Source organism: Plodia interpunctella, chromosome 25, assembly GCF_027563975.2.
Source record: "Plodia interpunctella isolate USDA-ARS_2022_Savannah chromosome 25, ilPloInte3.2, whole genome shotgun sequence".
Lineage (NCBI taxonomy): Eukaryota > Metazoa > Arthropoda > Insecta > Lepidoptera > Pyralidae > Plodia > Plodia interpunctella.
In genome coordinates, this window is record NC_071318.1 from 3,895,204 (window position 1) to 3,920,951 (window position 25,748).

General features: G+C 35.6%; 1 protein-coding gene and 1 pseudogene across 1 annotated transcript; one reads left to right on the top strand and one right to left on the bottom strand.

Moving 5' to 3' along the window:
* Positions 1-1,358: 1,358 nt before the first annotated feature.
* LOC135309965 (uncharacterized protein K02A2.6-like) lies at positions 1,359-9,498 on the bottom strand (annotated as a pseudogene).
* A 1,866-nt stretch (positions 9,499-11,364) lies between these two features.
* On the top strand, positions 11,365-25,090 carry LOC128680830 (phenoloxidase-activating enzyme 1-like). The gene is made up of 4 exons (XM_064436808.1): positions 11,365-11,404; positions 11,556-11,733; positions 21,236-21,423; positions 21,940-25,090. The coding sequence occupies exons 1-4, from the start codon at positions 11,365-11,367 to the stop codon at positions 22,428-22,430; spliced, it is 897 nt and encodes a 298-aa protein (XP_064292878.1). The 3' UTR covers positions 22,431-25,090.
* The last annotated feature ends 658 nt before the right edge of the window (positions 25,091-25,748 follow it).

Below are 25,748 nucleotides of genomic sequence, written 5' to 3' on the forward strand. Positions count from 1 at the left end.
AAGTAGTGTTTGAGTTCCGTGTCATATATCAAAAATCAGCCATAAAATCACGAACAAAACGCTGTAATTATTTCAGTTGTAAGTGGAAAAATAGTGAAATAAAAGTGAAAAAAGTGGAAAAAAATAACAAAGTGCCCCATTTCAAAACTTTGGACGCATGCGCCGCCTTATTTATCGCGGTGACCCTCCCACATTTGGATGCGTCTCGCTGGCAGCCGTCGAACGGGACCCCACTCGGACCCCTGGAGTGAAAATCCACAGGAACAAAAATAAGAACTGAATCTAATCAGCGATTTTCGCTGATTTTTAGACAAACTAGGAGGAGTTTGCCTACACATACAACACCATCGGGAGCGCCCCGGGAAGACAAACCAGAAGAGACCCAGACCACCGACCTAGGACTAGGCGTTCAGGAGTAGTGGTCCAAAAACCGCTGCAGACTCCTGGCGTTGGAGTCTGCAGCGATTTCAGAGCCCTTCACAGCTGAAGTTTTAAGGACTCTTAGAAAATGACAGAGGTAAATGGAAAGCCAATTTACTATTGTATGCTTATACCAAATTTGAAGTCATTCCAATTTGTACTTTTTGAGTAACAAAATTTTTCCTAAGTCAAGGTAGGAAATTTCGTGTGTATTACGCAGTTAGTAAAATCAGGCGTAAACAAAATCCTGCCATCTATCGGCAAATTTTGGCAACTCAAACTTATCAGAAACATCGCCAAAATTACGCCTTAAATAGGCTTACGTAGACCTAACTAAAATTCCATAGACTCTTAAAATTTTCTACAATAATAATAAAATAAAACTAGCACAGAGATCCTACGCATCCAACAATAATACACAAATATATTTCCCGGGTTCACGCCCGACGGAGCACGCTGCGCTGCGTTGCAGTGGAAGCGCGAGAATAAAAAAGTGCAGAAGTGCCCCCCAAAATATCTTGGCATCATAAAGACTCATTCTGCCGAGTTTATGTCATAAAGAACCCGTGAGTGTGACTAGTGCGTAAACGCGGGCCCTTCCTTGTAAACAATAAAAACTTGCCAAACAGAAACCTGTGGTTATTGGGTAGCACTAGTGCGGAACAGCATTGCTATTAAACTCGCGCACTATTTATTCCATAAAGAAGAGCACAGAACATATCTATTTATTTTCACTTTAATCATAAATGAAAGCAAAACCCAAGCGATAGAAATTGCTATATGACAAAACAGACAAACAAACACCCTTACATACTGGTATTAAATAGACTTAAGTTAGTTATCCTCTGCCAAATGTGGGGTACTAGTTTCGTATATGATTATATCATTTCTCCTCCCTCTATGATTGCCGGTGGTCATCTTGTGGACCCTCACCAGCCTGTTCAGCCGTGGAGGCCGACGTAAGTGGGAGTGTAGAATCTGTCTGAGCTGGAGATCCAGGCAGAGACCGCAGGCCGGGTGATGGTGGCAGTGTGCTTGATGGATGATTCTCTAGTAACAAATCTATATCTAGACGATATAAATATCTGCCCGTTGAGTATTATTCATATTATTGTTAATCCCTTTATATAAAAACAACTGATTTCTATGTCGTTTCAAAATTTGAGAACTATTACAATCTTTAACTTGATATAAAACTTTTCCTAACCTTTTCATAATTATTCCTTTACACTAAGAATAGTTTTTTTTTTATTTATAAACTTTTTATAAAAAACAAAATATTTTTTTTTTCAAACATGTTCTTTTCTATATCTTGAGTATCAATTCACGTACACTGTTTATTATTGGTATCATTAAGACGTAGGGTTTATTAGGTCTAACCTTGACCTCAGTTTATGACCGAATACCGCTTGAGCCGGAGAGAGACCAGTCGCGGTGTGTACGGAGTTACGAAAGTCCATGAGGTATTTCAATAACTTTAATCTTACCTCTCTAACAGTGTCGCATGACAACAAACAAGACTTTATGCCTCTTTTTACAATTTTCACAAAACTCTCAGCTTGGCCGTTGCTAGCCGGGTGGTCACCGGTGACGTCACATGAGAAATCCCGTTACTCATGCAAAATCGTTCAAATTCGTATGAACAAAATGCTGTGCCATTATCGCTCACTATAGTTTGAGGAATTCCAAAGCTCGTATGATGAGCCCGTATTCATAATATAAACTTCGACCCATTTCGAGTATGCATCTACCAATATTAGATAAACTAATTTTTTAATTGGCCCTAAGAAATCAATGTGAATCCTATTGAAACTGCACGGCGGAACCTCCCAGCTGGCGCTGGGCGGGGTAGGACGCAATTGTAAACCAACCTCGCATGACGCGATCATATTTTCTATTTTCTGGTCAATACCGGGAAACCAACACCTCGACCGAGCTTCGGCTTTAGTTTTAACTATGCCGAAGTGAGAAGAATGTAACTCGTTAAGTATAGTTTGTTGCAAGCTTTCCGGAATAACCACCTTGTGACCTCTCATTATGCAACCGTTTTCAATAGACAATTGCAGCCTTTATTTTATCTTTGTATAAAATGGTCGCAATTGGTTATCATGAATTTTTGGGGGCCAACCCTCTCGTATAAATTGTGGCACTCGGGTCAAAACTACATCTTTATCGGTATGCTCTCGTAGTTGACTGCCATAGTGCCGTCTGTAACGAAACAAACATAAGTGGCCCGGTCGCATTTCAAATCATTGTCCTGTTCGGTGCAAGCGCACCTCGGACAAGGCTCGCTCGGGACAAATAGTACGCGCTATTATCACCACTGTGAATGTATTCAATTACATAATTATACCCGCTAAGGAACAGTGTGTATCGTTGTAGCCTATTAGCCGATACCTCCGGTATTCCCTTATAGGGGCCGAAAATTGATTCCTTATGATCAAATAGGCTTCTGATCCTACCGTACAAATGTGGAACTGACGTACCCCATAAATCATTGCAGCTGCTGTAGCTTCTTTTTGAATCTGTGCATATCTTTTCGCTGCAGAATTAAGCGTGCGAGAGGCAAACGACACCGGTCTCTCGACGCCATCTGGACTTACTTGGGATTTAATTGCACCTAACCCATTTGGTGATGCATCTACTGTTAAAATAATCTTAGCGTTAGGATCAAAGTGAGTTAAAACCTGTTCTGAAGCAAGTGTCTCTTTCATTTCATTAAAAGATTTTTCATGAACCGAAGTCCAGTTCCATTTACAACCCTTTCTCAACAAGTCATACAATGGACTAAGTATACTAGATGCGTTTGGAACGAAATTCCTGTAGTAGTTAACTGGCCCTAAGAAAGATTGTAGCTGATTTACGCTTTGAGGAGTCGTAGCCTCAACCATAGCTTTATTTTCTCTGGTGATTTTTTAGACCGTATTTTGTATCGATATAGCCTAGATAGCTAACTTCGTCCTTAAAAAAAATCGCATTTCTGTTGCTGTAAAGTCAAGCTTGCCTCCTCCAAGCGTTTCAGTACGGCATGAAATCTCTCTTTATGTTCTATCCTGTTCTTCCCAGTAATTAAAATGTCATCTGGCAGGCAGAGGACACCATCCATGCCAGCTAGGAGCCCTTCTATGGCCCGCTGAAAAATAGCCGGCGCGATGGCTAGATCGAAAATCAGTCGAGTATATTTATACAAGCCACGGTGTGTATTGATGCAAGTTAGCTCCTGCGATTGCTCATCTATTGACAGATCTAATTTCGAAAATTGATGACCTCCGTAAAGTTTAGAAAATAATTCAGTAATAGTGGGAAGCGGATATTGTTCTATAAGTAAATTTTTATTAAAACTTACTGAGTAATCGGCGCTCAATCTGAGCCATCACGCTTCAACACTGGCACAATCGGCGATGCATACTCGGAATGATCGACAGTTTTTAAAATACCTAAATATGTGTTTATTACTTATCAAGAAAACTACATGACTCATATTTATACAAACCAAATTAAATGTTTGTAATTTGAATTTTCCAAAGCATTTAGATTTGGAACAAAAGCTGTAGCGATATAAAATACTTATTAATTAAAGATTTTGCACTCATAAACGGCACGTGAGCTAGAAGATACACGACAAATACCCGGTCGTCTAGATAAGAATGAGATGACTCACAACGGCAGAAATCGGCAATCCCAACGTCACTTGAGTTTTTCTGCAAATTGTGTTTCATTCATGATTATGTAAGTATTATCTTGCGGTGGGAGTGTGTGGCAACGGTATGGCGGTGAGTTGGATTGGTTGGTCGCGTCCTCTTGTAGTATTTTGGTGATGGTATGTTCCAAGCTTGTGGCTTAGTAGCTACAACGAAATGTAATATATTCTTAGTATGTGTTATATTATATGGTTTATTAGCGAGCCTAAACCTTCGAGAATAAATTGCATCACATAACACCTATCTATACATGTGCGATGTTGACACGTGATTAAACCCTACTGCAGAAATATTATTAAATTACCAATGCATTTTTTTATCTATGTCGGCAGTCAGAAAGTTCGTTAAAAAATTAGATGTTATTTTAAAAAATCTGATTTTCTTATATAAAAACCCAATTTTCTTTAACATCTTCCGTTCAAAAGTAGGTATACAAGGTTAAGTTAGAAGTTTATGAAAGAATTCTGCCCGTGAGTCGTGTGCCGGAAGGTCCGCGGGCTCACCACACGTCGCCGTCATTACGTGTGACCTAGTTTTATAATGAACCTTCTTTCTTATCGAATATGTTATTGCTAATACTGGTGTCAGATATTCAAGTAATCTAAAGGCATCTGCGACATGACATTCACGACTTCGTACCGATACACGCTAGTAAATTAAATTAGCAGCAGGTCCTTCATAGTCCTCATGGCTGAGGGTCGTGGTTATTACGTGGAATGAAACACACACAACAACTTTCTTGGCATTATTAATGGAGTGGTTTGCCATTGCCTTCTCCATTTAACACACAAGTTAATAAGAATCAACCAGTGTGCAGGTTTCCTCACGATGTTTTCCTTCACCGGAAGCACGTGGTGGACGATGAAAACTAGTATACATGAGTCAGATTGGTATATACAAACTCATGTGGCACGAGTAGGATTCTAACCTGGGACCTTTCGATCCACAGGCGGGAGTCTTAACCATTACACCACCACCGCTTCTTAACCAAGAAGACCAATCTAAATCTGAATCCCAGGTCTCGTATAGTCAGTTTGTATACCAATATACAAAATCATGTGGCACGAGGCAAAAAAAGGTTATTAACCTGGGACCTATCACGGTCATAAGTGGTTAATCACTGGATCACCACCGCTTCTATAAAATTAATAAATTTAAGAATAAATTATTATTAATTTTGTTTCTCCTTTTGGAATTCATGGCATATTGTCCGGTCATTTGAGAGGTTTGCTTTGAACAGTTTTAATAATATATGTTATTAATACTTAAATACACACACCTTGCAATATAAAATACGGATCTTATTTTCGTAATTCAGATAGTTGATGTTACAAAACATGTTCGTTTATTTCTCAATACAGGATTAATTCGATATCCTATTAGTAAAAGTACAAAAAATTACATCATTGATTAAACAAAGACAAGCGGGAAATGTGGAAAATGCCGAATAATAAATAAAACGACCGAACGGACGAATAGATAAATATTTACATCCTTATCTTTACATATATAAAACATAGCTCTCTGCTGTGTCTGTCTGTCTGTCTGTTTACGATTAACTCAAATATACTACACGGATTTTCACGCGGTTGTCACCAATAGATGGTGTAATTCCTGAGGAAGGCTTAATTAGTGTGTAATTTATTAAGCATGTTTTACCCGAGCGAAGCCGAGACGGGCCGCTAGTAAATAAGTAAACACGCGAATGCGAACAGGAGAACGAGTAATAATTAAATAAAGTTGATGTTATAAAACAGTCCAAGTTAGTTTATCGCCCAACGCAGGATTCATCCGATATAATATTGACCACAATGATTAAACAATTGTTTTCAAGGACAAGCGGGCAATGAGTGCAAAGCGCCACAAAATAGTTTAAATTTTCGCTAAAATATAGCGTGAAGAACAAACGGACAAGTGGACTATTAGGTCCGACGCTCTATGGTTGAGGAAGAAACCTGGAAAATGCTCAAATGAAAGAATAACTTAATAAAATACGATACGAAACGAAGTGTAACACCCTGATAGAGCGCGATGATAATACGGAATTTACCAATTTAAAATTATGCCAGAATGAGTAATAATTACCTATACATCTCGGAATACCTTAGTTTTGTGCGACTACCTACGTCAGATTTTAGTCTCTGGATTACGAGAAGAACCTATGGTTAAAATTAACTACTACACCAATCTAAATCTGTGGTGTAAGCCTATGGTTAAAGTTAACTACACTGAGTGCTAAATTTAGGCTTCACATGATTAAGGTAAAATACCCAATTATCGACGCTTTAGCGCGAAAATTTAAGCATTTTTTTAATATTTGGTTCCCTGTATAACTTTTGCAGTATTTTGATGCTGTAAGTTAAATTTGAGGCTATTTTGCATAATATTCGAAAGTTAAAATGAGTGTGACATTAATAATTGAAAAGATATACTAAAATAGATTTATATATATTTTTTCCTAGTAATCGACTACAGAAATCCATTTACCGACAACCAGTAATCGATGTGTTCCAATGATCGAGATCTAATAATCGACATGTTCTTTTTATCGACATCCAATATTCGACAGTCCAGTATTCAGTTATTCCTAATCCAGCTTAGAACTACCAAACTTTTCAAAATTCTTGTAACTTGTAGCTTCGTTGAACACCCCCCTGGAGTTGTACCTAAGTATTATGAGGATTTAGGAATAAAAAACAAATTTCAATCAGGTTTAATATTGTTATTTTGCTCTCATTTATAAATAGTGATAAATTATACTTATTTTCAACATTGACAATTATAACAAAATGGGTAGGTAAAGAATCTTTTAAGATTACTTACTTGCTAATAGAATGGTTTTCTTAATAAAATATTATAATCAAAAAATAGCTTTAGAGCTTTAAGTCTAACTAATAGCAACCAGTCTTTACATTCAGGAGATCTTGCCAAAGGCATACAAAACTAATCAACATTATATGTGATTACTTACGATATATATTGGCAGCTTTAATCACAGAGTTATTACTTAATAAACTATAAATTGCTTAAAATTATAAAATGGTAGTCTTGATAGTCGCTAAGTTGCGAATAAAGCAATAAAAATCTTAGACTAAAAATTAGCTAAAAAAGCTAGCTAAAGCTGATACTTTTTCATTTCGGCTATAGTATAGAAGCCCCTTTTGTTACATAATACTGGTTCAGATATTGCCTCTACAATGTCAGACTCTTGGTACCAGATTTTATCTTCTTTTTCCGGCCACTTGAAAGTGTTTTTCAACGAAAAACTCATGGTGCTAATTTCAAACATATTTCCGCGTACATTTTTTATAACGCCTGGGAAATGTTCCCCCTCATACTTGAGAATCACATAATCACCATTGCCATATTTGCTTATTTTATTTGACAATCTACTAAGTGGGACGGACGTCTTCGGATTCGGAGCTTTCTGAATTTTCATTAGATGCTCGTTCAGTGTCTGTTATTTCTTCTTCAATTTCCACATTATAGCTATCTTCACTATCTGCATAGTTTAATTCAGTATCTGTATTGTCCGAAGACGTGTCACTTGGTTTCAATTTTCTTAGCCTATTGCGTTTTTTCATCTTAATGTTACTTTTTTCTTTCAGCTTTTTTTCCTTTTTATTCTCCAACTCTCTTAGTTTTAATTGTCTTTTTTCTTCTCTTTCTTTAGCTTTAATTTGCTTTTGTTCCTCTTTTTCTCTTTTTTCTTTTTCTTTCCGGTTATGATAATCTCTCCATGGTGTGAACTAGTTATAGCATAAGGAATCTTTTCCTTGCACTTTCTTTTTTTACCTTTCTTTTCTTCATCTTCTCCAGGCCAGTTAATATTCCGTTTAAATGGAGATGGGATAATAATTTTACTTCCGTCTTTCAACTGAATGGTTTTGGAGGTCCCAGGTCTTGTCGTATCTTTAACAGGTGTTTTTTCTGCGGCGTTTAGGTCACTTTTGGATGTCTCAGACCCTATGTTATTATGTTTGGATTTTGTCATGGTCATCTCTAGCGAATCTGTGTTAGTCTTCTCTTCTGAAGATGTATTATCCGGGAACACGTTTATGGAGCGGGAAGTTAAAGCAACTAAAACAGGATCTTTTATGTTTAGAGAATTTGGCCCATCGTTAGTTAATGGGTTATGTGACGTATCGTTAGGTTTCTTGATGATTATTGACAGCAGAATTATTAAATGGGTGGACATAGTTGTGATCTAGCTGAATGTGTTGTTGTGGTGTCAGATCAAATTCAATTAAGTCTGTTGATGTACTTGTAATTGGAATAGCAGGATCTTTTGTTGGATTCGGGACTTCAACTAATGATTGTGTTGAAGGTTCTTTCGATTTATTAACTTGATCAGAATTTCCGACTATTTGTTTGTTGCTGGCCCATATTACATACAGTGACAGGTCTTCATTCAAATGAGAACTCAACTCTTCTTTGTCTCTAAAGAATAATTCATTTAACATCTGCAACTTTTCAGCCCCCAACTTTGTCGTTATATCTTTTTCTAGATAATTAAAGAAAAGAATCTGTTCTGTCGAAACTTCCGATTTTGATCGAGTTTTTATTTTAGATAAATGAACATAATCTGGGCCAAAGGGGTACAACCCACCAGCACGAAAACCATTCCTAATAGCACTCTCAGTGATTAACTCTAATGCTGTGTTGAGAACAGGGGCAAAATTTTCTTTTTTTAGATTTTGTCCTAGATGTTGCAATTTCCAGTCTTTAGCAGCTTTTGCCCAATAAGTTTTCAAAGGTCTAAACACGGCAAGATCCATTGGCTGCAGAATATGCGTGCTGTTTGGGTATAACGCTATAATTTCTATACCATTTTCAGCACAAAAATCAAGTGCGACCTATGGCCATCCAGAAAGAAGAGCATAGGTTTTTCAATCTTCTGATGTACTAGCCAGGGATTGAATATGTTCGCGATATTCTCGAAAAAAGTGCTGCCGCACATCCAGCCAGTCGGAGACCGTCCAATTGCCCAATCTTCTGGAAACTGAGATGAAATTGTAGACGGAATTCTTTCATAGGCAAACACAACCATAGGAGGAGCTAATTGACCAGCGCTTTCGTCCGTATTAAAGATCCGAGCCGGATCTTCTGATGCTTCTTTAAGACCGTTTTATTCTAAATAGGATTCTATCTCTTTAAACCAACCTTTTATGTTTTCTTCAGTAACGGCATCACGTGCCGTGTTTAAATTTTGCGCTTTTCTCTCAGACAATGTAGGATGTCTATTCAGAAACAGATTGTACCATTTTCTACCTGGCCTGTTGTTAGCAAAAGGTGTATTTTTCTGCTGATCAACGATAATTCGTTGTACACTGTCGAGCAATTCATCTTTGGTAATAGGAATGTGTTTATCAGTCATATCAAGAATCCATTTTTTAATATAGCCTCCTCTTCTGTAGATAAATATGTACCAGGACCCATTGAACATGTAACTGCAGTTTTGCCCGTAATTTTGTCATGTAAGGTGATTCTGGGTACACCAAACTTTTTTGCTGCAGTCGCAATTTTTTCACCTCTTTTGACTGATTCAATCGCCTGTGCCATTTGGAAAGGCGTGTAGTTTTTTTTAGGCGCCATTCCTGCCAAATATAATCACATGTCGATTATTGGAACATACGGAATCCCCATCATCGACACGGTTGTCGATCACTGGAAACGATTCTACGATTTAAACGTAAAAACTCTATTTTAAAAGCGCTGAAAAGACTTAAATGAACCATAAATAAAACTACACAGAATATAAAAAAAAAAACAAAAATCGACATTAGTCGATTATTAAAACACGTCCATAAAAAATACAATAATCGACAAGCATATTATCATATTATAACATAACCCTAGATTGTAATTAAAAGTATTGGATTTCAGTCCCTATCCAATAAATAATTAGCATTCGCGATTAAACAAAAGGAATGAAAGTTATTAACAATAAATCTTACTCACCTTCTTCGCTAGTAAAACGGGATTTCCAAGAGAGACTTCCGCCGGTCGATGTTTCGAGTCACGCCATTTTTATAAAAATGGCCGACTGATCAAAATGACACTTGCATTGACAGCTATATGAAGCTCGTCTATGATTTATGCTTCGTATACGTTCGAATATTCACACATTTATTTTTTTATTTTAGAATTGGGCAAATGTGGAAAATATATCGATATATATATCGTATCGATATTTTTCAAATCTATAGATAAATATTGACTAAAAAATATCGATAACTCGAGATTGACAAAATGTAGGTCATAGACTGTAAATATTTGTTTGTGGGTTTGGTTTCTATGCTTCAAGCATAGAAACTAAACCCATACGGCCTACTGCCTACCTACTCTTTTTCTAAATTGAAGAAATCGCATTGATCAAATGATGTGACGCACGAGCAGACAGCAGAGCTTTAAAAAATATATAGATTTTGATACGAATTTGATATCTGAAAATAAATATCGAAAGTCGATATATCCTTGGGAAAATATCGCTAATTTTATTTGTCATCGAACCTACCTCAGTGTCAGTCGTGTCGCATGAGTCGCGCTAAATAGAATCACGTTGATAGTCCATTATTGTGATAAAGTTTACTAAAGTTTTAAACTTTAACCAATATTTAATTTTTACTAAGTAACTAATTTTGAGTTAGCTTTCTTTCAAATAAATATTATTTCTTGTGAATGATGGAGTGGAAAAGTATTGTGAAATGTGATGCAAACATGAGACATTATGAAAGTTTTATTTTTTTAATATTATTTTTTGTGTGTGCCACTGCGGTAGATTTGCAAAGTGGTAAGTACCTACCTAAAATTTTAACCGTATTCCAAAAAGGAGGAGGCTTTAAACTTAACAATCCACGGGTTTTTTAATGAAAATCCAGATTTTATAACAAGTAGAGTAGAGAATGACGTATCACTACACGTCATTCTGAACACTTTCAGAAACATATCCGTGCAACCTAAACATGTTTCAACCTGTATTTCTTCGTAAAGTCGAACTAACCCAACCACGAAATGTTTAAGGTTCATGAGCACTTATCAAATATTAGGTATTTAAAAATACAACTCATTTGCTGGTAAACCTTGTTGATCTGTGTTTCATTTACAGTGTTATAATTATTGAATGTATACAAAAGGGGGCTGTCAGGGGTGGTGGATTTTTTTTCGGATTTGGATTTTTTTTTTCATACAAACTTTGGTCGCTATTTTGAGGGGGAAAACGGGCTCGCATGTGATCGCTGTCATGGACGATATTAACCGTATTCCAAAAAGGAGGAGGTTATGTTCGTGTATATACTTTTTATATGTGTGTTCAACTATGTCTCCGTAAATTGTGGACCCATTTACAAAATTGCTGTTTAGTTTGAAAGCGTATATTCGCCGTGTAGTCCATTGTTTTCAGTTTGAAATTATATCAGTATTAACTTATTCCAGACAAGCCTTGCGGGGTGGTGTCCAGCGACCACGCTATTCACCAGCACCCTTGGCTGGTAGTTCTGGAGTACCACTACAGGCGCCACAGCGGCGGCATCCGGTGTGGAGGCGCCCTTGTTGACAGCCGACACATTATCACGACGGCGCACTGCGTCGTTTTGGGCATGTTTCCCATCATGTAAGTGTATTTCTTTGATAATAACAACATGCAATTTGCACCGGGGGGTTTGCACGGGTGCAACTTGCATATTATATACAAATACACCTTCCTCTTGAATCACTAAAATCAAATCTATTAAAAAACCCGCATCAAAATCTGTTTCGTAGTTTTAAAGATAGAGAGATATAAGAGAACTTTTATACTTCATAATAATTATAATGATTATAATGTAAGTAAAAACACTTTATATCACCAAAAGAACATACAAGAATACAATTTGAACAAGTCATCTAGAACTATGTAACATAGGCGGCCGTATCGCTAGAGCAATGCAATCTCCTCCGGGCTACCTCTACTTGGACTGTCTAGCGTGCAGGCATCTTTATTTTCTCTCTCATGCTCGTATGTCCTTGGTTGCATTGGGGGCTGTGACGTCGCTGAAAGCGATCAGAGTTAAAAGTTAACCCTAAAGTTTTGAAGATTCTGCTGTGATTTTACCTGCCACCTGCCTGACTTCAACCCTTCTTGGGAATACAGTTGTTGCGTCGGCTGTCAGCCATGTGTCCTTTAGATTGTACGACATGCACGGTGGGATATGAAGAGGTCCTATTTGAGGGCGGAACCACACGTCCGTGCCAGTTATATGTTACTATCTCATCAATGTGGCTTAGCTAACATTACATACAGCTTGACCATTAAAGAAATGACAATAATGAGGGGTCTAGATTCTTCGTGGATGTCACATTTTTGACGTAAAATGCTGAACAATTTTGTATGTAAAATTTTTAGTTCAACTTTATTTAATTCCTACAATTTATTTTAAATAGGTGTTATCAGTTCATATGACGGTAATAACCGGTTAATTTCACCATTTCATTGTCTGTGATTGTGTATAAAATTAGATTTTAACCTTACAAATGTGGCGAATTCTTCATTATGATGTGACGCATAATGGAAAGTAGGTAACTATTAAAACATGGACGCATATCGTCAGGGCAACACGTGACTATCCTGACATATTCGGCATGATTTCCGTCACTAAATAATTAATTTGTCTTCTTTTCTTGATGTCAGATTTTATTCATGTCGCCTAAAGGCAGCTGACATGACTTTTACGACCATTTACCTCTATCAAGTGACATGCAGTCGCATACATCCAAGAAAACTAAATATAGTGAACCAGTCTCCTTACGAGATTTTCCTTCTTTGAAAGCAAGTGGTGGTGTAAGAAAATTACTATACCTACACGAGTCAGATTAGTAAAAAACATTTGGTTCAGTCCTAACTGCTGGTCCACAACCGCTTCGTTATCCATTATTGAATCTGATTAACCTAGGCATACTTACATTATTTAGTAATTCAAACTCAAACTCAAACTCAAATATCTTTATTGCAGTACAAGGTGTGGCACATACAATACATTAGTTTCAACAGTTTACCCTTTCAGGCATGCAATATTAGCGTTATGTACACTTATAACACATACTATATTTCTATATATGGATACGTGCAGTACTTACAAATTAAACTGTTTGAACAACTTATAAGTAATCTGTCTTTGCACACGATATAATTATTTATGGAATACATACCAATTTATTCTCGTAAGGTACGAGTATTATACTCATAGTATTCATCCAAATTATAAAATTTTGGATACATTTGATATTTACAGGTAAATGGTTAGTACATTTATTCCAGAAATATAGGCACTTTTTTTATACACTTCATTATTTACAATGGGAAGATACAAATCATTTTTATATAAATTTCTTTGGTTATCTCTGAGATCCATTTCAAGCATACTATATGCTTTAAACTTAACAATCCACGGGTTTTTTAATGAAAATCCAGATTTTATAACAAGTAGAGTAGAGAATGACGTGTAGTGTTCAGAAACATATCCGTGCAACCTAACCATGTTTCAACCTGTATTTCTTCGTAAAGTCGAACTAACCCAACCACGAAATGTTTAAGGTTCATGAGCACTTATCAAATATTAGGTATTTAAAAATACAACTCATTTGCTGGTAAACCTTGTTGATCTGTGTTTCATTTACAGTGTTATAATTATTGAATGTGTACAAAAGGGGGCTGTCAGGGGTGGTGGATTTTATTTCGGATTTGGAATTTTTTTTTCATACAAACTTTGGTCGCCATTTTGAGGGGGAAAACGGGCTCGCAGGTGATCGCTGTCATGGACGATATTGTAGGGGGTGACGGTTGTACCCTGGAACTGGAAGAGTTTTTTTTTTAATTTTTATTTTTCTTTCCAATGCCCTGGTGGCCTGCGAGGCCGCAGGCCGAGATGCGTGGCGAGGCCAAAGGCCAAACCACTTGGAAGCCGCAGGCCGGGCCACTCCTCCACACTTTATACATGGATGACATCCTACTTTTCTGTAACCCAATTGTCCCGGAAACATCCGACTCGACTACCGAACCAATCACAAAAGCACGACAACGCGCCCCCACGCAAGCCCCCACTCCTGCACACTTTATACATGAATGACATATGCCAACTTTAGGACTCGACAACAAACATTGTGACTAAATCTACAGCCGCACGTCTACCTCGCGAGGTGCGTGCACCTCGCGCCCCCACGCAACCTCTAGTTAGACATATATTGGTACTAAGATAAGTAAATTTTTTGTGTGTGCAAAGACCACGCATGCAATAGTATGCATTAACATTTTAATGTTTTGTAATATGGTTAGGATAAACACTCTAGCATATCTATATTATGTATGACTAATAAACGTACGGGGAGTACAAAACGTAACAGACAGCGCGACGGACTGAACTCGCTACTCACACCACTAAATAATGTCCTAACACCTAGCAACGTTAAAAATAAACACAAATGTTTCTTTCTGGAAATCTTTAAACAACTACCTACGTAGTTCTTGTTTGTAAGTACCTATATATAAGTATTTTACTGAATTAAATAGGTATTACTTCATATAAATTGTGTATAATGAGGTTATAAGTTGATAATTAAAATTTTTAAGGAAAATATTATTTTCTTCTTTTTGGAGCATTTAAATGAAAGCTTTTTAAAATAAATCCTCTTTCGTCCGAGATCGCTTAGACAGTAGACGTGTTAAAAGTTAATTTAATAATAAATAAAAAGTGCGTAATCAAATGCCGTCATTAACTGTGTTGTTAGTATAGTGCTTTTGCTGTCAATTCAAATAGTGCACTTACGACGTTTCAAGCTTTATACAGACCCGACTCGTGCGCAGAGACACGGCACTCCACAGCGAACGCGGCGACCGCAATTGCCGCCGCGTAGCTGCGTAGCAACAAGTTAACTGGGTGGGTACTTACCTACGAGCTCGTAGAACCGGTACGGTGACGTGTGCCGTGGACAGCTGCAACTCAACGCGCTACGAAGTGTGCATCAAGACAGTGATATCTTTATATACCTACTACGATTCTACGATATAACAAGCGGAAAAAATTGAGGATAGAAAATTAATTACCACCTTGGAGAATAAAATCGAGGATATGCAGAGAGAGAATCGCAAAACTAACTTAGAAATAAAAAATGTTCCGAAAAAGAATAACGAAACGAAGGAGGATTTAATTGAAATGGTTGTGAACTTATCAAAGAATATCGGAGGGGAAATTAGTAAAAACGATATAAAAGACATATATAGGGTCCGTGGCAAAAAGGAAGAAATAAAAAATACTGCAATAATTGTTGAGACCTCATCTACTATTATGAAGAATGATACCCTAAAGCTTTGTAAATCTTTTAATATAAAACATAAAACTAAACTATGTGCTAAACACCTAGGACACCGGGTGTCTGAAGATACCCCCATATTTATTTCGGAACAACTGACTCCAAAAGCCTCACGTCTGTACTTTCTTGCGCGTGACCTTGTCAAGGCAAAGTCATTTAAATTCTGCTGGACGGCGTACGGCAAAGTATATTCAAGGAGGGACGAACAGTCTCCAATAATTTTAGTTTTTAGTGAGTCACAAATTCAAAATCTACCAGGGAAAATCTGACTAGATTTATTTCTATTAATATTTATAATATATATTTACAGCGCTATGCAACAACTATTAAGGTGCATCATGTTAATTTATACCATATTTCGTGTAATTACTAACACACACACTTTATATTATTATTTTACACGCACGTTTACTTTTACACTGCCATATTTTATAATATTTTATCAAATTGAATTTTATCTTATACTTATATCGGATACTTCTGCAATAAGGTATTTTTTAAAAGTATTTACATTACATAAATTAATTTTATTTTTTACTCATCGTTTCCACATTACTAGTTATCTGATTATGGATAGTTCTTTGAATACAATAAATGAAATAGACAACAGTAACATAGCATTCTCAACTCAATGTGAAATTAAAAACATAGTAAAGTTTATACCTTTTGGCTTTTAGCTATATTTCTAAGTAGACAAATCTCTGTGATTTAAGCACTGTTTTTTGATTGAAAATGTATTAAACGCCTGGTTTATATGGGAAATAATAAAATGAAAATATGTATATATTTTTAACTAGCATTTGCCCGCGCCTTCGCCCACGTTTAATTCGTGCGTCTGCTCATAACCTGTCAATATCTCTGGTTCTAAGCAATATATCGCGATGAAACCTATACAAGATTTTGAAGTTAAATCATCAGCTATGCTATATAACTGAGAAAACCGCATCAAATTACATCCAGTAGTTTTTGAGTTTTAGGCGATCAAACATATGTATGATATAATAATAAAAAATAAAAAAACAAAAAATGATAATGGTTGGCGAATAAATAATATGTAAGTATATGACGTAATATTTCTACTGACTGCCATCAACATAATTATAATAGTATCATGGTGGTAGCACATTCACTATCAATGTCTAGACGGACCGGCCGTCTCTGCTATCTCCATTGTACACAAATAAAACATTTGAGTCGCGATCGGGAGATCTGACGAAGCTATCACACCACCACACGTCATGATGCCAACATTATGCGTTTTACGGGAATGGCTGAGCTGAAAGTATTGCGAATTGTTGTACTTTAACCCGTATCGTGCTGTCGTGGGAGAATGTTAAAATAGAACTGAGTAATAAACAAGAACATTTGAATGGAATGCGTGTGATAGAATTTGACGGTATAATTGTGTAGGTATATCACATGAAGGTAAATAATCCTTTAGTCTTTTGCAACAGTAACAAAACTGTATGCCTAACTATGTAAATTTTTTGCCGAATAAAGTTTTTCTTTCTTTCTTTATAAAAAAGTTGTTTAAATAGTTGGTCTATAATAAATTAAAACTAGCGTGTAGTGGTAATGAAAATAATTATATTGAACTTCCAAAATGACAAATCTTAATTTTACATATTAAAAACCATCGGCGGCAATCTTATCTGTCAATATGAGAAAATATTTAAACCTAGAATACATTTTGATTTATTCTTTTATTAGTGGCCAGTGTACTGAATATAAAACCTGGACATACCGCCCGCCAAGGACGTAATTGCATAATGTCCTTCACCAAAATACCGCCCGCCATGCCAAAATATGGATAGAGATGCATGGCAGATGCTTTCATGTCCTTGGAAGTGGAATCATGTTGACATCATAAATGAAAACTCAAAAACCTTTAAAAACGTGCCACAACTAATTATAATAATATATAGTGTCCGTAATATTCAAAAGCCACCAATTAAGGACAATAAAATAAATGAAAGTACTTACTTAGTGCAATATTAAAACTGTACCTAAATTATAGATGCCTATAAAATGAAATATCCTGGGAGACAATACCCTTATAAGCATTACAATAAATTTTAAACTGATAACACTTTATGAAACCTCCGATGACACGGGTAAGTAACAATCCTTATATTTACTAAAATTTATTAAATGTTTCTTAAAATAAGTATTATTTTTAAACAATCATAATAATACCGACATCAACATTACATACCTATCTAAAAGTGCCTATACTTTTCATATTCCAACTCTATGCATGGGACAGCAGACCTGAAGCTGCGAGGGATGATGGTAAGTAGTTTTACATTTAGGTTTATTCATACCAATTTCATAAACCTTCCTACATTTATCACTAGATTTATAAAATTTAACACTATGTTGAGGTCCTTTACAAAATTTATCTAACTTACAGCCTTGACCAGTAACCTGACAAGGTAAATTAGTCACGGGTCTACCCCTGACATATTGGGTGCCTAGTTGGTAATTACATTTATTATAAAAAGGCTTTTCTGAATAAGGTCTCCTTTTTACAGATGGTCTAGCGGCAAGCGATCGATTCTCTAAAGTGGAGTGCATCACAGCTACATGAGAAAGACCATGTGAAGATACCTCTTCAGCCTCTACTTCTTTGTGGACTGTATCAATAGATGACGACACACCCTTCCCCTGGACCTTACAATGAGACACAGAAATACTGCAAGGGTGAAGTAATGTGTGGTGTCGTCCCCTACAAAATTTACATTTAAATAGACATTTACAAAACCTAGCTGTATGATTTAATCCTAAACATATAAAACACAAGCCCTTTTCCTTCGCAAAGCTACGACGTGAGTCGTTAGACAGTTTGCGATATTTTATACAATAACTTAATCTATGGGGCTCTGTACAATATTCACACAACTTTTTACACTCTCTTATATGAAAAGACGTCATACGTCTTACACCTCTGTCATCACTGGACAGCCTGGGGTTATCCTCTACATTTTCCAATCCTCGGAAGCTGCTCGTTAAAAACTCCGAAAACTGCACCAAAGTAGGAAATTCGTCTGTACAGTCAGACGAAACCTTAAGTTCCCACGCTTTCCGAGTCTTCAAGTCTAATTTAGCACTTATTAAGTGTACTATTAAAATGTCCCAGGATGAGACATCAATATCCAGGTTTTTAATAGACTCTAAACAGTCTAAAGTCGTGCTTATCAACTCCTTGATACCACTAGCCGATTCAGAATTTGAAACCTTTTGACTAAATAACCTATTCAAAATTGCATTTACCACATACTTCTTATTATTATACATACGCTCAAGCTTATTCCAACTGGTTAGGTAATTATCCGAAGTTATTTGAATGTTTCGTAACAGTTGTTCCGCTTCTCCCGATAAATGGCCTTTAAGGTAAAAGAACTTCTGTGCATCATCCAAAGAAGAGTTGTTATGCACAAGGCCTAGAAATAAATCACGGAACGTCTGCCATTCAGTATACTTTCCTGAGAAGGTAGGTATTTTAATTTTAGGCAACTTAAGCTTGACCGTACACTCACTATTGGTTTGGTTGTTAGTGCTCACTGGATTGGCTAATGAATCAATATTTTTATTAAATCTAAACAGCAACTCTTTTAAATCCGTTTTATACAATATATACAAATCCTCAACCTCTTCATACATACTTTGATTATAATAATCCGAACTGTGTAGTATTGCCTCACTTACTGTGGTTATCAATTTAGTATGTGTGCTGTTGAATAATTCCCGCTGCTTTTCTAACTGTTCTAACATAATTTCTACGTAAGACACGGTAATACGTTCCTTAGGCTCTTATTATAACTAGTCTGACCTCTGCAGATTTTCTGCTTAATATCAACTTGAAGAGCCAGTAAGGAATCCATGCTTATTAAGAAATATGTACAAATTAAACCAAATAACTAAATGAATTCGCAATAACAGTACCTAGTTACACAATATATACACAACGCACTATAAAACTAAATTAATAAATGTACAGTACATAACAAAATATATAAGTAAACATAAGTGAAACCTCATTTAAAATCTACGAAAGTCCGACGTGTCCACACAAATCCGATATGAGCTGCTCTATTCAAATCTGACACTACACAAACAACTCTTCATCACCACTTGGGATTTCCGAAATGTAGATAAACAAATGTACTTACAATTTCTCACTTGCATCTATGTATATCACTCACTAATGCAGGCCAAGGTTACTGCAATCTCAGCCACTTCCAATCGCTAATCCAAACAGTTAAGACGTATGTAAATCCGAGATGTTTGTTCCTCCGGCCGCCGTATATACCTCACACTGTATCGCTCAATCCTCTTCTTGACCAATCTTTCCTTTGCTATCCATCAATATAAGCGGTCCGAAGCACGACAACATCAATTTGTTGTCCCAATATCAAGCGTACAATAGTGTACCACTACACTTTTAAACCAACCGTTGCTAGCATAAATATCCGACTCGCGAGGACCAAATGTTTAAATAGTTGGTCTATAATAAATTAAAACTAGCGTGTAGTGGTAATGAAAATAATTATATTGAACTTCCAAAATGACAAATCTTAATTTTACATATTAAAGACCATCGGCGGCAATCTTATCTGTCAATATGAGAAAATATTTAAACCTAGAATACATTTTGATTTATTCTTTTATTAGTGGCCAGTGTAATGAATATAAAACCTGGACAAAAGTAATAGGTAGGTATACCTAAGAAAGAAAGATTATACCTTCATCGTACTTATAAAATTATCTTGACGGTAATGATTTGGGCAGTTTTGGGAATAAACCCCGGTAACTATCTTTACCTGCCTTATAATTATGTAAAGCTGCTTATGAAATATGATTTAAGCAGAATTAGGGATCATAGTACCTGACGCTCATGAGGATAAAGCTTTACTTTGTAGAACTAAGAGGCGAGTAGTCCAAACCAAACTCACGGAGTTCCAACAATATAACTACAATCTTCTTTCACAATTAAACAACAATAGGAACACCACACACTATTTCATCTAAATGGACGGCGGTAAAGATGTAAGATAGCTTAAGCACAGCGATAGCGTCGATGGGCAAAGAAGGCGACGAGCGGACGGTGCAGCAGTCATCTAGGTATATGCACGCCACAACCTCAATCGATAACGAAAAATGAAATACCACTTCAATGTTTGCTATTCAAATAGCAATCTTTAATAAAAATGGCGTTTGATCGGACTAGAAATTACATTTGAATAAAAACAAACACCAGTGGTATTTGATGTTCGATTGGATTAAGTCAGGTTTTATCACGCGCTTCCGCACTTGGAAAACATAGGCACACTAACTGACACTGTTTATATTATAACAAGTGACAAGGTTTGGAATATAATTTAGGATCAATTCAAGATTACCGTTGTCTGAACTAAGCAGAGCTTGTATCTCAGTACATCAATAATACTAGTGTTAGTTTAAGCGAACTCTCTGTCTTTGTTGCCTTTAGTAAGCTATTGTTGCCTGTCAGAAGCCATGGCTATGTGTTATTTAGTCACCTCGTACGACATCCACGAGAGTATACACAGTGGTCCTCATAAATCAGTCGACACCTCACATTAGGGACCAACACTGTTTTAATTAGTTTCTTTTGGCAATTCATCTCTGCAGTGGTCGTTTCCGAAATGCCAGTAGTTTGTCCCTTTTTGAAAAATACTAAGTATATTGATTAAAATATGATGTGAAAATGTGCCTTGTAAAGTCTATTTTCTCGATTTTGATATTTTCAGAATGCTACCTCGGTTGGGAGAATACAACATGTCTTCGGACCCTGACTGCGAAGGCAACATCTGCGCAGACCCTCCGGTGCGCATGGTCATCCAGAAGATCTTCGTGCATCCTGGCTTCCGTAAGAACAGGAAGTTGTCAGGAAATGATCTGGCCATTCTGATGTTGGAGGCTGAGGCGCCTTATACAGGTAATTATTTAGGCTTAACGATCGAGGGGTCTGTTTTACCACTTTCTGATAATTATAATCTAAAATATAAAACTAAACTGCTAGATAAAACTGCCTGAAGTTATTTACCATTGAGCCCTATTCACCAACAATTGTGGAAACTTTACTGATGTGTGTTTATGACACCACTATCGCCATCTGTCATGGAGGAGCCGGCAACATCTCTGATCAACGAGTTATAGGATCCGCCCCCCCTAGAAGTTTCCGGCACATACTTCCCCGACTACGGCGCTTGAGTACCTTTTGTATTAAAAATTTATAATTATTGTAATTTCTATCAGAAATGTATGAAACTCTCGAGTAAAGGAAGCTCATTGAAGACGAACCTCTAATACTGCACAGTACATTTTATTGTATTATTATTATTTTTATGTGTAAGACGATTATATGTATACGATTGTATAGGGACAAGTCACACAGATTGAGTTTAGCCCAAGGTAGTAGAGAGAGAATGATCAGGAATTAACACTGTTTCAGATTTCATCCGGCCAGTTTGTTTACCCAGCGGAATCTTGGATGATCAGACTTTATTCTACGCTTCTGGTTTCGGAGCGACGCCATACGACGTCAACTTTTCTGAGGTGAAGAAAAACATTCCTGTACCATACTACCCTAATTGTTGGAAAATCTATAGATACTTAGCAAAAGATTTTATTTGCGCTGGTGGAGTAACAGATTTTGATACTTGTAGTGGCGACTCTGGTGGTCCTTTGGTGAGAATGGGTGAAAGATTCGAAATTTGGGGCGTCACCAAAGGTGGACATAGTATTTGTGGATCGCAAGGCGTACCGGGGTTGTATACAAGTGTTATGTATCATCTAGACTGGATGAACAAAATCATTGATATGACTCGTAATAAAACTAGAAATGACCATAAAAATTTAGGGTTACGACGAAGTGGCTCTATTTTTCTTCTTGTGATATCTTACTCACTCTCACTTCAGTATCTATATAAACATTTTGAATAGCATGAAATAAATTTGTAACCAATTCTTAACAAAAAAAAAAAACAAAAAAAAACATTATTGCTTTGTCGATTCTCATTTCGCATTTAAGCAATTATTTATTTGTATTAAATATATTTTTTTGCTCTTGGTTCGCGTGGCCGAACAATTTTTGGTATGGACTCAAAGTTAGAGATTTAACTATACAGATAAAGTTAATCGTTAATACCTGATATGAACTAAGGTAAAGGCACTCAATTACGAGGGGTTCCAAAACTGGCACCATATTCCGATGTATTTAGAAAAGCAGTGTTTTTAAGTAATTTACAAGTTATTTTTGTCGGCAAAATATGTTATATGGTAAATAATTTATTTAATCATGTTTATATGAGCAAAGGATTGTTTTAGTGTGTGTACAATTCAAAATAAACAGTCAGTTAGACGCTAGCAGCTAACTCGGAAGCTCGCTCCTACATTTCGGACCTAATTCACGTGAGTTATACGATTTTTTAAATAGTGTTTTTTACGTGAGTTTTATACTAATGAGTATTTGTTTAATTTGAAACATGTAAAGGGTTATGTTTTTTATCGAATACCCATAACATTGGAGTATTTTCTTCTGAAGTTGAGGAGAAAATAATATTTTAAAATATCGCGGCATTAGGTTCCAAATATTTGAATTGGTTCCTAAATGCCGATGTATACCACGGAAATGTAATTTCATACAGGTTAATTTTTTTACAAAAATTTAATGAATTATTATGATTAGGAATTTAGTGTTTTAGTACTGAACACTTGAATAACCAATACACGTAAAAATGTAATTCCGAGGTATACTTTAGAGTCACATTTATTAGTTATATTAGGTCAAACAATATCAATTCATGTACTTTATTGATTTATTGTATGGAAAAATAAAGTCGAAAAAATTTAGTTATTGATATGTTCTGATTAAACCTGGCTATGTTTTCTATATGTTTCGAAAGATATAGCAATTTAGGTTTAATTTACTTACAGTATATTGACAAATATGTTATTTTTTAACTCGGAATAAAAAACTTGTTTGAGAGTTAGAAAACGCAATTCCGATGTATTTAAGACGGAAAAAGGTTATATGAATACCTAATTCTGTGGTATTGATACAGCAAAATACAGGGTGTTCATTTTCTCATGCAGTTTTTAAAGCACTTATTATATAGTTTCAGTTATTAATTATAATAAATAGCTTTGAAACATTTAAAATACCTAAGTTTGATTATTCGATATACTCAGACTTACTTACGCATAATTACAATCACTTACAATTTACTGTTTTGTTCTAGAATAATGAACTCAAGAAAAAAATACACAAAAGAAGACCTTCAAAATGCTATCATGGCAATTAATAAAGGCAATAGCGTTTATAAAGTTTCTCGACAATATAATATTCCAGAAACTACATTGAGAGATAAACGTGATAAAATATTTTTTATTATTATTTTTATTATTTTTAATATTTTTTATTATGCCGGCAACGTCACCGCAATATTTTGCGGTGACGTTGCCGGCAGAAAAACGATACTCTCCAAATCTGAAGAAACAAATATTGTTGACTGGTCTTTAGGGGATTATATGATTAGCCATTTTTGATTATGTTCCTATTACCTATTTCTAAATCATAGCAACTGTTATGTTACCTACATTTTTGCTTGCTTTTGATTGCTGTTGTTTTGGTCTCATAATTTATAAGAAATAGTTAACATTTTTGATATGATTATTACAGTTGTTATGCTTCAATTATTTTCATTCATACGCATGTTGTATAATTTTTAGGTCATAATATTTTTGATTGTACTTATACGAAATTATAAGTATCCCGTCCAAAATATATTTTTTAAGTTTAAATAATTATGTTTTGCGTTGTTTTCAGTATAATCTGTTTTTAGTTTTTGATATTTTAATTTTCATATTGTTCATTACTAGAAAGTAAATTTATAACTTACTAAAACAAAAAATATACATTTGTAAATAAAGTACATACTGCGATGCCGTTTTAATAATCATGTAACAAAGAGAATAAGACTGATTTAAAATCCAAAGACAATAAATACACTTGATTTTTGAACATCATGTATCACCACCCCCACCTCCATTCCCTTATATTTTGTACACTCGGATTTAGGATCAATATGAGTCGGAATTAAGATTTTTAAATCGGAATAAGGGTCCTCGGACTTACTTACGTTTTTAAATAATTTTACATTTATACAATTTGTTTACTGTCAAACTTTAAGTATATTTTAAAACTAAGATAAATGTCACTGCTGATAAAAGTGGCCAATTCTACAAAAAGGTACATTAAATACTTAAATTGCGACGATCATTTAACTTTGGACGAAAACACCTCGGAATTAGGTGCCTTTACCTTATATGTATTAATATGACCATTGTGATAATTTGTAGACAATGCAGCTGGATCATTACACGAATATTTAAAGTTAGTTGGAAGATCCATTTTCAAAATTATAAAAACAAACTCAACTGTCGTAAAAAACTAAAATTTTGTAACAACTTTTATTAAGAAGTCATCACCATAAACGTAATATTTGATCTAGCTGTCGAACACACCTCGTCGCTTTCTTATCGAACGAAACGAAATTTATGGAGACTATAATAACTATTCAATATACACTAATTTATTTTAATCTTAGCTACTATATACAGATAAAATAAATTAAAACTAATAAAAACAAATTATTTTTAAAAAAGGATCATTTATACTTATATATTACAAAAATGCCAGTCCCTGCAATTCGTTACCTTGAGGTAACGTGCCCAAAAGGCTGACAGCATTGCTACGTTGAATGGCTATATTTAATCTCCGGCCTAGATATATGCCAGCCTTTTAGTCACCTGTTACCTCAATGATTTTATTGGAGATGGCCTTGTATAATTTGTGGGCTGAAGCCACGGCCACAATGTCTCAACCCCAAATTGCTCATATATGTAAAAATTGCCCATATTGGCATATTTATGCCGTTTGAGGCAGCAGCCGCAGCCGCGCCGGCCTTTGACCCAGTGACCGGAAGGTGAGACGGAGCCAGGGTGTGTACATGTGGCATCCCATACCAGGGTCCGTCCCAAACTCCAGGGCAAATTTAATATTGTATCTAAATACGTCAATTGTTGTCTGCTGAATGAACCAAAACCTAAAGCTGTTTTATGTTATTAGTTGTTTTATTAGTTTAATATTTGTTATTAGTCGATTTGTTAGGTGAACAATGGTTCAACTAACAAATTCAACAACAAAAGTATAAAAATGTATGTTTTACTTTTGGGCAATTAATTTTGCTGCTGTTGTAA